At 40.4% G+C, this 14,164-nt stretch overlaps 1 protein-coding gene across 3 annotated transcripts in view; it reads left to right on the top strand.

Annotated features, from left to right (window-relative positions):
- Positions 1-14,164, top strand: part of LOC124053227 (A disintegrin and metalloproteinase with thrombospondin motifs 3) — a 40,100-nt gene that overhangs the window by 8,417 nt on the left and 17,519 nt on the right. The window contains exons 3-6 of one of the 3 annotated variants that reach the window (XM_046378259.1): positions 2,737-2,893; positions 5,434-5,630; positions 10,425-10,508; positions 13,000-13,156. In XM_046378259.1, the coding sequence (XP_046234215.1) occupies positions 2,737-2,893; positions 5,434-5,630; positions 10,425-10,508; positions 13,000-13,156 (595 nt within the window). Of the gene's footprint in view, positions 1-2,736; positions 2,894-3,931; positions 4,172-5,433; positions 5,631-10,424; positions 10,509-12,999; positions 13,157-14,164 lie in introns of those variants that run through there. The other 2 variants (XM_046378260.1, XM_046378261.1) reach the window with 2 other exon arrangements.

Raw genomic sequence — 14,164 nt, 5'->3', positions numbered from 1 at the left:
TCCTGGTCAGGGGCTGGACAGATTCTTTCACTCGTCTTTGCCCTTACTGTCACATGTCTGCCCTTCAGTTCACAGTGTTGTTAGTCCCAAGTCCTGGGTTTTTCTCTTTTTTTAGGCACAAAATTCTCTTAGCTGCACTGTATTTAGATCTTCTTTTGCAGCTGTAAATACACACATACTTGCCAAAATCTTGTTGGTGTGCCTTCTTCATGAGTATAATGATAGGCTGAATGAGTTTTTTTTTTCTTAGTAAGGAGCAGCAATATGAGAAATATCATTTGCACAGTGTAGTGTGTTCAAAAGGCACAGTTTGTGCTTATTAAGCTTCATAGAAACCAGATGGGAACTCAAATAAGAAATGTGTCAACTTCAGACTTGTTTGGTTATTAGGAGAGCAACATTGCTTTGGCTTCATTTAGGTAACATTGGGTTTTGAGTTCTTCTTTAATTAACATTTGCAAGTTGTTACTCACAAGCAAATCCATTACAGTCTCTGGATCCACCCTTGCTGACACAAAGAGATAGTGTTCCCTGCTTAGATTTGAGCACACCATGTGTCCATCAATATGCGTCATAACCACATTTTAACATAAAAAAATCTGCAATCGTAGAAACATGTTAACAAAACCAGCCTCACTTCATGTGTGAATCTCCATTTAGGTTAAGTCATGACTCTAAATTGTGTCCGCTGTAAGTGTCAGCCTGTGATAGTCGTGTGTCTGAGGCGAATGTGAATCTTTATCCAGCCATGCCCCAGCAATGGATAAATGGTTATACATAATGGATGAATGGTTAAAGCTGTGGTTGAGATGACAGAACTCCTCTTTGTTTACTAACAGCTTGGTGGCATATGTGATTTTTCCATTGGTACAGCTGACAAAGCAGAGAGATGTGTCATATACAGGAAACAATAGATTGTGTTTGGACATTCTCACTTACATAAGCAGTTGTGTAATGTGGAGCGTCTGGTTTTATGAGCAAGAATGTATACGTAAAACTTTTTGTTTGGGCCACTTGGGGGCAGCAGAAACAAGTTTTACGCACAATGAATATGATCACCTTAAAAGATGATATGATTAACTTAGTGAACAGGTGCTTATATACACTACCAGCAACTATGGAACAACACTAGCTTTCATTTGGGGTTCTGTTTGTGGACACTTAATGAATCAAAGTGCAATATCTCTTTTTGCTCAGTTTTTGGTCTCTACCAACTCCTGAGGGAAATATCAGGCTTAAATCAGAGCTTTTCCAGTGAAAACAGCTTCTTGCTGTGGTTGAAAGCAATGCTATAGGAGCAGTAAGAGCGATCCAGAACACTGATGTTATAAAGATATCAGTCATTGTTACTTCACCTTTTTTCTGATAAGTGAAAGTGTTCACTAACCAAACACCAGTACTGTTCCTAGAACAACATCATACAGTAGGTGTAAGTAAGCCAGCTGACCGTGTATCGAGGCATTAAATCACTATGTAACACAGACGTTTCATTATCAACAAACATGTTTGGAGATAGATATGGCAGTGAATAAAGTGTTTGTGATGTGTCTCTGAAACAAACTTTCCCTGATCTTATGGTATTGACTTATGGTATCAAGCGGACTCTAAAAATCACAAAAACAAGGGAGAAAAAAAGCTATATCAGTATTACCTCAGTCGACTGATGTTGTGAGGCAAATGTAAAAAGCAGTTTTCCTAAAAATTACATCAAGTTGAGATCAAGGAATAAACGTAACTTCAATCTTTGAAACATTTTACAGTGGAAGCCGTAACGTCCACACATGTTTATATCATGATTGTTGCAGCGTGGGAGTGCAGCAGAGCTGGACATTGATGAAGTCCATCTAAATATTTACCTTAAGTCACATTGAGTATACACCAAAGAGCCCCAAAATGGAGGATGTTTACCTTATGGAAATAAGTGCGTGCAAAACATTTGCGTTCTCTCACGCGCTGTTCCAAGATGTTAAATTATCACCAGCTCAGATGCAGTGCAGCAACATCTTTTTGGTAGTTTGTTGTCCACCTGGTAATGAAGCTCCTCTATTCCCCTGTCACTGTCACATATAATTCAAAGTGTCAAACTCCAGGTTAGAGTGCCATTAAAATGGATTGTTGCAGTGTTGCATTTCAGTGAAATGTGGTGAAAGTCATATTAATTATTAATTCTTTTGCCCTCAACTCTAAATGTGGTTTTAGGTTAAATATAAAATACAAGAATATAAATGAATAAGTTAACTCAATAGATAGATAAAAAAAAATAAATGAAGAAAATAGAAAATAAAATAAATGAAGTTTCAGAGGCACACTAATATACAGATACACACTGTCAGGCAACAGTTGAAGTGGAGCAAAACAGACAGGTTAAAAGAACGTGAATACTGACCAAAAGTACATGTAAAACATCAAGAAAGGCTTTGAATTCCATGATCCATGCAGTATTGGAGATTGTACAAGTATTCAACCGAAGGGTTTTCCTTCAATTAATTAAAAGACATGAAGTAGACGTGACTGTATAGACGAACTGAGACATTGCCACTCATCATCAGGCTCAGTGTGAAATCATAGTGGCAGTCTTACTGAAGGGCTTGAATGGCCAAATTTTGTCTACCTGCGTCATTCCCTGCATTCAGCCTTTCCTGAAATCATCCAATTGATCAGGCACACTGTAATTACTGGCTCCAGTGGAATTACCGTCCTTTGAAGGAGGAGGGACACACTAACCTCTTTTTCCAGGCAGGTCTGATCCGGACTGATAATGGAGAATTTTTCATCGAGCCTCTTGAGAAGGGCCAGCAGGACGTGGAAGTGAAGGGGCGTGTCCATGTGGTCTACCGCAGGTCAGCCATCAAACGGGAGACGGGCCAGTGGAGGGAGGACCTCCACAATGAAGGTAGGCGAGGAGAAGCAGCGTGATGTCAGTGGAAACATAAAGGACTCTCTGCGGTTTTGTGTGTGTGTTTTGATTGCGTGTGAGTATGAGTGTGTGCACATGTGATTAAGTGCATATGTGTAAGCGCCCTGGAGGTTCGTAACAGCAAGGACTGCACTATAGTACATCACATAGAAGAATGCAGTGTCACTGTCCAAAATAAATACATGAATATAATACAGGCTGTGTTTTTACTGCTTTTAAAGCACCACAGATTTAGTGGTTCATGTACACTTTATATCACAGCTAAACATAAAAGTTTAGCAATTTTTATGTATTTCTTTAGGAGGTCATTGGTGTCTGGTTGGTAAAAGGGGTCGCTGTATTTATTAGAAAACTCCTTCACAGAGAACATCAAGTCTCTAATAGTTTTTATCAGAGTTATGTTACATTCATGAGGTACTTATTTCCCCTGTACTTTGGTACTGAGTCCAAAACTCAAAACTGTTCTTTAATACCAAAATTTGGCGCAGATTGCTTTAGCGTGAATCAGTACTCGGTAGGACTGACGCAATTTGGTCTGTACCCTCAACTGTTCCGGCTCTTTTATCCAACTCTGTGGCGAACCCACAGCAAATTATCACTTTGTAGTTCCCTTGAAATCTATGAGGTGTTACAGCGTCTTTCAGCTCCTTGTTTTGGTTTTACAGCCCACAACTTTTTTGGATCAGTCTCGCCGTTGTCATCAGCCTTTAATTAAGCCCAATAACAATGATGTGGTACACAGACTTGCTGGTGAACACTATAGAACCAGATATTTCTTTTTGGAATTGGACAGAGCTAAAAGAAGAGTGGATATCGGACATTCACCCAGAAACAAGACTCCCAAATTCATGTTAATGTTGTTTTACGTGTGTTAATAGGCAAGTGTTTGCAGCTTCAGCCACAGATGAAAACCTTCACAAACGTTTTTTTTTTCCTCAACACAAGCAGCAGTATGAGAACTTTACCCCAATTTACTGAAGGTAGTATGAAATCAGACTTAATGAACCATCTGATCTAAGAATAAGTAAGCAAGATTACAATTCTGACTTCAAACTTTCAACACCAGCTTTCAGTACTTAACAGTAATTGTAACCAGGTGTGGCCCTAGTAGCTCTTATTTTAACACAACGAGAACCTGCTGATTGATTTACCTGATGATTCACCCTGAAGAGGATTATAGTCTCTTGTATTTGTGGCCTCATTCACCTTGTTTTGCTGTTTATATCTGTCCGAGTGAACTGGCATCCCAAACAGGTGATGAGACTTTTTTCCAAGCAGCAGCAAATAGATGACTTTGCAAACATTTTATTTTGTTTACTGCTACCCACTGAATCCACTCCTGCTGCTTCTGAAAGATTTCCAGCTTTTGCAGTCGTTGAACACATTTATTTTAATTTACTGGTGGCAAATAAGATGTCATGTTACACATTTATCTGTTTATCTGTTATTTATATTTGTTCCAAATAACTGCATGTGCCTGGAGCCATTTGTTCGAATGCTTCTGCAGAGCTCCTCATTTATTGCTCATTTCCATGAGTCTGCATGTCCAGTGAATTTTCTGATACCCATAAGATAATGTTGTCATGGAACCATTTGTATTTGGCAGGCTTGACTCACCGCCATCTTCTAAAAAGATTGCAGTAATTTATAGCTTTGAGCCAAACATGCTATGAGTTCATTCTGCAATTACGTGTAAGAGTGTTATTACTTCCTTCAAGGAGATCATGCATTGGTTTGTTTATTTGCTTGATTGTTTACATAGCAGAACATCAGAATGTTGTAACTGATTTCTATGAAATTTGGTGAGAGACAGAGGCGGGATATTTTTAATGAACTGCTGATAAAAATAATTGCTGCACAGGTCTGGAATAATGGGAAAGCACCACGCATGTTTCAATGCATAACAGTAAAAGCAGTTATGCAGTCTCTGATTCCTCTCTGTATAGCTCTCGTAATGTTTTTCCTCACATGGTAGCAAATTCAATTTTCAATTTATGTCCAGTATGTTCCAAGCGTGTGGATCACCACATCACACTTTTTTTTCCCCTGAAGAGACCTGCTTCATCTCACACTGTCTGCTGTGGCCCGGTTCTGTAAAATATCACACAGTTATGTCAGTGACTGTTTCAGCTCTGACAAAAAGCCGTAGAAACAGACAGGATGCTGGCATACTGGACATAAACTCATACAGAAAACAGCTGAAGTGGATTATTGTATTTTTTGGGAATTGGGGATTACTATATTATGTGCTCTGAATGCATATAATATTGTGAGCTGGAAAGTGGGCCAGAGAGGAAATACACTTCTGACTCTGCAGGCTGATGTCTAAAAGCAGTATTTTGACTATAGATTGAGAGGTTTAGAAAATATCCGCAGTCCACAGGCTTGTCAGTAATCCCACAGGATTCCTCCCAAGAATCCCGAGATATTTTTATGTCATGATACTGTGTATCACATCAGATGAGAGAAGGAATGGTTTCACTGACTTGTTTATGTGCTGACCATATTTTCTGCAGTGGCAGACTTTGGGATCGCAAACCTCCCCGCTGCTCTGGATCTTCTCGAACATAAACTGTCTGAGTCCGAGCGCAAGAGGAGGCATGCGAAGAAAGACGACTACAACATCGAGGTGCTGCTGGCTGTGGACGACTCTGTGGTGCGCTTCCATGGCAAGGAGCATGTGCAGAATTATGTTCTCACGCTCATGAACATAGTAAGTCTGTCCTGGTTTGTTGTTGGATAAAATGTTCAGCAAATTCTCACCATCTGCTGTTTGTTTAAACTCCCAACATGAACGAGTCAGACCTGCACCTGACCATTATTTTCTTAGTCATTGAATGTAGCTGTTTTTTTTTTTTTGTTTGTTTTTTCTGTAATTAAAATAGTCACCAATTTCAGTTAGTTATCGACTAGTCACTGCAGCTCTGGATATCTCCTTTGTTGATGTGAAAATACTGCTGAGTTTGGTGGGTTTTTTTGTGCTTTTATCTCCCAGTGGAGTATTTTTTCCACCTTGCCCTCTCTAATGTCAGACCTCGCCACAGTTCTGCCCAGGCCCCCACTTTCCCTAGCTGTTTATGGATTACCAATGAGGGAGGGGGGGTACAGAAACTCTCAGCTCATTCATTACGGGTTCCACCAGCTCCTACCACCATAATCTACTTACTGGGCCCAAATCCCTCAAGTCAGATTTTCACAGGGTGCTGGTTTCACTCTGTAACAGTTACCATTTGGACGCTGCATGGTGGTCTGATTAGCTGCACTAGGCCAATTAGAAAGTTGAGTGGGAGCTCTGCGGGGCAGTCATGGAAACCAGAGCCAGAAGTCCGCTCGCACTGCCAAGCTGTGCTTACGTGGAATGATGTGTTTATTTAATTAGGATATCATATTGACATTCTGTCCTCAAATGTTTTTGGCAGAGAGAAACGTCTGATTTTTAATGACCTTGGCTGATTAAAATGAAGTGAAGTGGCTGCGAGTGTGCGCTCTGTAATTGTCAGTGTCTAGTGCTCGCTAAGCACTTGAGTAGTTCAGATCATTGGCAGGAGAGGTGAATCTGAGGAAGTCCTCAGAGGTGAAATTGTTTGAGATATAAAGTGAAGTGGCGTACTTTTCTTTCTTCTTAATATTCATGTATTCCCAGTCAGTAAAGTTTGATGAAAGAAATGTCCAACTTCCACAAAGGTGGAGTTTAAACAAATGAGGGTCTAAAGTCTTTAGTTCCACTTGTAAGCCATAGGCTTGCTGTGTCTGAAAGAGCTCTGCCCACTCAAATCCCTCTGAATCCCTGCTCCGTGGCTGCAGAATGTGTAGTACCACCTGGAGAAACTCTCCCTGAGGGATTGATTACTGGACATCCTGTCTGCGCGAAGCCAAGGTGACTGCTGAGGTGCCTGCTGCACAATGGTTATGTTGTTTGAGCAAGGACCAGGTTTTGTCCACGTCGATGTGATGCTGTACACAAGCCAGGGACACCTAGCGCCTGTAGCCCACAGCTGCTACTCTCATTTTCAGGCAAAACAGTCTGATTCCAGCCCCTCCCCCTGGCTTTGTAATTATCCCAGTATATGTGGGGTTGACCCATCCATCAGCGGGACAGGAAGTGTTTGACCTGAGTCCTCTTTGGAAACATATGTAACTTTAGTGTTTGCAAAAGTTTGATTCCAGGAATGTTTATGTAGCTATTTTTTGATGTTGTCCTCATTTTGCTAGAGCTTCACTTCTCTTTTGGGTCCAACATAAACACACGTATATAGGTCAGTATAGACCAGTCCAGGAATTTCTGCTCGTAACAAATCTGGAAGAACTTGGGGTCACTTGAGTGTTCTTTACAGCATTTATTGACCTGAATAGGCTTCTGTGAATGGAATATTTGCTTAAATGCCTTGGGCGTAACCCTGTGACCCAGAGCAAATTTGGACTTGAGCCAAGATAGCCTTTCTTCAGTGACAGAGCTTTTGTTCTGCACAGTCATAAATTTCTACCCCAGAGAAAGCTAAGTGACATGCACTCGTTGGTGTGTTGGTCTGTTTGCCATATCTGAACCTTCTGCTCTGTTTTATGAGTCTGCACAAGGAGAGTCAGCGAAAGAGGATGCATGATGTGTCTGTTTTTGGCACTGGACAACAACGTTACCGTTCACATGCTGTATATATTCTACCATCGAATTTAGATCCTCAGTGCTTTAGCTTTCGCAAATATCTTCTTAAATCAAGGAAACAAAAAGCAGATATTTAATGAAATGTCAGTCAACAAATAAGTTGTTGCAGCTTTGAAGATGAAAACAGCCTGGGCAAGATCTGCGTGTCTGAGTACTTTTAAGTTATCTGTTTAGTGCTTCGTTTATGCATCATCTCAATTGGTTATAGACTCTAAAGAGCACTTCACAATGAAACAAAACCTGTTTCAATATGCACTGATTTTCATTGTGATTCCTCTGAGCTTATGAGTTCATGAGTTCACCATGAGTGTTTGTAAAAAGGATTTATTACAAGTCTTCTGTCCATCTGTCCGTCAAGCTGTGCATCTATGCTCATATGCTGTATCATGTGTCAAGCTTGTAATTTCCATGAAGCAAAGCAATACTTGCAGGATTTCTTTGCATATGTTGTCGCCACGAGCAGCTGGAGAGATTAAAACATATTGACAGACGTTATTTCTGCCCATCACAGCTGCTGAGCTCCTCTGCTGTTGCTTTAATTAGAACATCGGACTTCACCTCAGGGCTCTTGTGCATTACAGTCCAGCAGCTCCAATTATTCCATGACCTTTGTTTGTCAGATATTTCGTGCTATTGACATGCTGAGAGGTGATACAACAGAGAAGTGATGCAAACAGAATCATAGCCAATTTCACCAGTGCTGTAAAAGAATATATAAATAAATAAATATGTTTCTTAAAGCTGTTTGCGGCTTGTGATGTGAGTAAGTAACTCAGTACCGAATAAATGCCAATCAGTTGACAATTCACTGAGGGAGAAGTTGCACACTACAATGAAAGCCTGGTGGTCTTTGGTTTTAAGCCATTTTCCCTCCAGATCTGAATGTCCCCCACAGTTATTTCTAACAGTTCCTTCATAACTCTGTTTTTGATCCTTTTTTTAAGCTAAGGGTAATTTGGAAATAGAGCGGTAGTCAAAGGAAAGTGTTCTTAAGTAGAAGCTGGCCTGTCATGGATCAAACCAAGAGACAGGCTCATTAAACTGGCAGAAAGCAAGTATTAAGTAAGTAAGTATTTGGATTTTTTGGGATTTTAGAAAGTAAGAGGTGGACAGATGGATGAGACATGAGATTGAGGAGGGCGTCGAGGGAAATAAGGGGTCGTCAAACACATGACACATGATAGTATTAAAATTCAACCTCATTTTGTTCTTTTCGGTGCAATTTGATGCAGTGCAATTATGATTTAATGATTTATTTTTTAATAATTAATAAAACATGAGCGTTTCCTGCTATGTCAAACACTCTGAAAAAGGCCTGCTACCAAAGAGGAGTGACCCAAAGGACGAGATTCAGATGTGATAAGATGAAGTGTTTTTTGTTTGTTTGTTTGTTTGTTTTTTGGTAGTTAATTGGTATTTGTCCATGCGGTCCAGTCACATGGTCCTTTCTAAGATGAAAGGGTCAGTTCATCTGTTGACAGTCACTTTGGCACAGCTAACAGCTATAGCCTCAGTCACCATGCTGTAGAGGAGAGGCAGTCAGAGAACAGGAGCAAAATACAACATCACATTTGGTGAATTCAGCCCAGATCGAACCAGAATTCAAAAGTGAGAGCTGATATTAGTATTACTGCACAAATGATGTCGATGATAAGTTACGCACAGATGCTGCATGGCTTACTCTCTAAACTTGAGCGTGTGAGCGTGTCATATGTAGTGTCGAGTGCCTTAAGATGTTGTACAACATGTGTTTTCAGTAACAAGTTCAGAAGTCACGTGGAGAAATGTGAGGGTGCTTTGTGACGCTGAGCGATTCCATATTTACCAATCGAGAGCCGCCTAGTTTGTTTGGCATGCTGTTAATTACATCCCATAACCAACGTGTCCTGACTAAGTTGCTCACTGATTTATGGAAAAAGAAATAATCACCCCCCTCATTTTCCTCTGAATTTTATTTATCAACCGCAAAGCGAAGGAGTTGATTGACTTTATGGGGCCCCAGAGGAGCGGCGACATGTAGCAACCATTTGATGAAAATAAAATACACTCTAGTGGAAACTGGACTCGAATTTTGAATGTGGTCCTAGCATGGCCCTGGGTTAAGCATCTACATACCACAGCATTATTATAAAGCCAAATAGCAGTCGACACATTTGTGGGTCAGGCTTTTTTTGGCCGTTGCATAACAATGCTGGTTTCTCTGGATGGATGCCAACTTCTTAACATATTTCATCATGATTCCATGCTTTTTGTAAAAAAAAAAAAAAAAAAGCTGTTACTCGCCAGATTTCTGAGAATCAAGCTGCGCTGTTTTCCCCCATTGCTTTTGATGCTGCTTCAGGCCTCTAATTTGCATTGTTAGAGCAGCCATAATCAGCAGTCCTTTTCAGTACCTACTTAGAAATAAAACACTATGTATTACTCATGAAACTAGAGATGAACTCAAGGATGTCTGCTGCTCATTTGAAAATTTGACCTGCGCTCTGTGTTTTTTCCTCACCGCAGACTTTATGTGCAGTGTATTTGGATTAATGTTCTGCCTTATGGACAGCCGCGTGTTGTCCCTCTCTGACAGCACACTGCTCTACTTGTGCTTGGAGTCTGCCATGCCTATCTGAGCTACGAAAGTGATTTAAGTGCATTTTTTGTCTCAGTACTGCATGAAATAGCTTGAACTGCAGTATGCTCGTATTAATGTTGTGCCTTAAGGATAGCCGTGTGCTTGATTGTGTTGTTGGCCGTTCTGCAGGCTCAATATTGTGAGACGTTCTCAGTCACCTTGATCAAATGTGCTGAGTCTTTCACCCTGCTGATCAATGACAGATGCTGTTCCTCATTTACTTTCAGGTTGATGAAATCTACCACGATGAATCTTTGGGAACCAACATCAACATTGTCCTTGTTCGCATGATAATGGTCGGGTACAGACAGGTGAGCTATGTCATGGACTGTTATTTACTCTGTGTGGAGAGACATTCGGTACAGGACTATGGTAGAAACCAGACATATTCATATAAATTGATGTTTCTTGATCTATAACACAAGAGTAACTTAAACCCATTACATTGCTGTTACTGAGAAAGTGATGCAGTATATTGTGCATTTTGTTCGGAATGAAAACAAGGAAGACTGAGTTTGCCACCGTGACTGAATTAAAAAGCGGGAAACAGAAAAGCAACTTCATTTTCCCGGACACTCCATTAACTTTGCTAGTATTGATGTGACCTGAAGCGAAATTCAATAGCACTCCGCTCCAGTGCAATAAAAAGATTCAAATGTTGGCAATAACCATTTATGATGAAATCACTCAAAGATAAAGAAACATTAATACAATACACAATACAATGCTGACATAAATAACATGTGTTGAAGCCACACGAAAAGTTTATTAAAGCTTTAAAGGAAATAATACCTTTTGATGAGCTGATGAGATGATACACTTGTGAGAATGATACTGATCTGATCATGTGACTCTAAAAGAAGCAGGATTGCTCATTCGCCCAAAAGGTTGATCTGTTCCTCTGAGACTGAGGTAGTCAGGGTGTTACATCAACTTTATTTTACTGGCATGAAACTCGTAATAGATCAAATCTGGGGACCCCCTGGCTGGTTAGTGAGCAGCATGTGGTTAGATGATACCTTGGGAGTTCACTCACTGCTACACTTGCTGTTTGATTGACAGGTGCAATTTGGGAAATGCCACTGTTAGAAAAAAAAACGTCAGAAATTGCATCTAATGAGCTGTTACTTGAAGTTGAGATGAGCAAAATAGATTATGTCAGTGATTAGAGGTAACATCGCTCAGAACTGCATAACGTTTCATTAGCTCAGTCAGTGGGGACTGACTTTCTGATTATGTAACACAGAAATCATACTTACACGATGCAGAGCACAAACATACTGAAAGAGCCCTGGCTGACATGTTACTCTAATTAAATGGGTACTGAAGGGACATGATTTTGACTTACACTAGGTTCATGTGCAGTAAAGAGAGAGGTGTAAAAAATAATTATTGGAACTGATCAAAGTAGGAAACATCTACAGTGATTGCATTTTTGTTGCACAGAATATGTTTTTCTGCTCACATGTTGCAACTTCATGTCTCCTTTTATGTGTTGGGTTGTTAGCAGGATGCAAAATATCAAGTAATGTTGTTTAAGGTTCAGTAAGCAGTTTCTGCATCTATCCTTAAGTGCCTGTCAACATATCAGAATGATGCACCACAGAGATGATATTATTTTGCACTTTAACCCGTCTTGTTGCCAAAGCGGTGAGATTCTGTTTACATAGCACCAATTAGATGAGCTCAAACATGTCGAATGTGTCACCAGCCATGTTTGCAGCACAAAGCTGGAGAAGGAAGACAAGACGACATCCTCTATCGGTTTCTGTGGACACATTACTACTGGCCCCACACACTGCATATGAGCAGCATTGATGTTGATAGAAGTGCGACTTCATCCTTAAATGAGCTTTGTTGTTGTATTGGATGGATTTTTATAACACAGAAGATTAAACAGACAGGACATTCTTAAATAAGAATATCTACTGAATATTTGAAAATTGAATACTGAATATTCTATGCCAGTTCAGATTCCATGCCACGCCATGCAGGCTTGAGAAGAAACACATGCAAGTGGTTTTTATGTAAATGTGATCCTGCGGGACACATACTGAGCAGAGGGAAAACTATATCTGCTCTCTGCCTTCCAGGAAGTGAATTTATATACTCACATGTGTACATTTATTTAATTCATGGTTCTTCCTGGTAGCAGCATCACAACATCCTGTGGGCACCCAAGCTTTCAAAGAAATGAGTATAAAATAAATGAATTATTCTAAAATGACTGGAAATGGTCATGTGATATCCAAGTAAAATGGATGTGATGAGGACTAATCAAACTGTACAATGGCTGTTCATTACTGCCTATTATAGAAATAATTCTCTGCAACTTTAATTAAGCTACCACACAGTTCTTTTTTAAAACACGTTAAGGTGTGTATTCAAAACACACAAAAGCTTTCACACTCCCAACCTTACAAATCTCATAGGTTTTAACACTGCAACACGTTCAGACTGTGGGTGCCCATTGCCCCAGCTTTTGTTTTCACATTTATTGTCACAGTCATGAGTAACCTACATGAGCAGGTGAATTTGATGAATCAAGTTTCACAAAAGGATTTCAGCTTAAACGATCCCATGCGTCAGGCAGTCGCTAAACCTGAATGCAGTATCTATTTTTGTCTCCTCTTTGCCACTTTCACAGGCACATTAATCTTGTTTCATGAATTTTAAAGTGAAAGTACTGTAATTGTGAGAAGTCTTCTTGCAGGAGCAGTGCCCTTTAAAGGGAATTAATAAGTTGAGCCTCTTCGCAGTTTGAATGCTCACACCTTCTTGCTGGCCTTTTCATTTTTGCAGTCTATAAGTCTGATCGAGCGTGGCAACCCATCCCGCAGCCTGGAGCAGGTGTGCCGATGGGCCAACACGCAGCAGCGCCGCGACCCCGACCACGCCGAGTACCACGACCACGCCATCTTCCTCACAAGGCAAGATTTTGGTCCCGCAGGTATGCAAGGTACTGTATTTTTCTCGATCGAGGACTGTGCAGACTGAGTGCTGATATCTGCTTCCATTCACAAAGGGGTTGGCTTCAAGTCTTGCCCAGGTAAGGTTGACGGAAACTTAAAAGCAGAGGCTGCAGCTGAGGTCACGAACTCAATACTTCCCACGGCGGCCTCACAGGAAAATAATTACTTCCAAAGCCTTGCTGACTTGACATTGAGGCCACCCTGGAATTTGAAACATTGAATGATATTTGTTGAAGAAGGTTTTTGGCATGTAGAGAAAAAACAGAAATGTTTTGTTAGTTTGTCATTTTTGTAAACTAACTGTTGCTTTTTTAGTCTTTATTCTGTTTTGCAAAAATTGATGTGAACTTTTCACTCACAAGTGACGAGTAACTCTCAGTGCTAATCACACATGTATGCAGTTGTCAGGAGTTTTGTACCATACATGTCAGTCCAGCATTTGTCTCATGCTGTATTTCTTCTTTTCAGCCCTTCAAAACAAAATTTGAAGTGAGCAGCCTAACCTCCAGGGGAAATAAGAACGAAGAAACATCCTCTGTGCTTAAGTTCAATATCTTGAACTGTGCGTTGACCTGTGTATATTTTTAACTTCTAAAGCACAAGTGTCATGTTTAGTGGACGACCCAAAGCTACCTGGTTTGCTGGTCACACCTCTGGATGTTGCCATAGCTGCCTTTGAGTTGTGTTCATAACAAGCCTGGTTTCTATGGCATCTTGTGTTGTTCGGCTAGACCCTGTAATGTGTCTCAGATTGAAGAGCAGACATCACACTCCCTTGTCAATGTTTAGCTGCCAGATGATAGATTCTATATCCAAATACAGATGTTGGGGCTGTGGAATAAATAGAAAAAAAAATCTTTGCAGTTTTATGGAGTAGCTGCAGAGCAAAGGGAGATGAAACAGCTTTATGAAACCTGATTACGAGTTTGCTGCATTTGCAGATGCACTGTAATCAACTTCTGAGGACGATTTCAGGTGTTTTTGATCTGCTCTGC

This window comes from Scatophagus argus, chromosome 21, assembly GCF_020382885.2.
Source record: "Scatophagus argus isolate fScaArg1 chromosome 21, fScaArg1.pri, whole genome shotgun sequence".
Taxonomy (NCBI): domain Eukaryota; kingdom Metazoa; phylum Chordata; class Actinopteri; family Scatophagidae; genus Scatophagus; species Scatophagus argus.
Note: the sequence above shows the minus strand (reverse complement) of the source record. Positions and strands in the feature narration are given on the sequence as shown.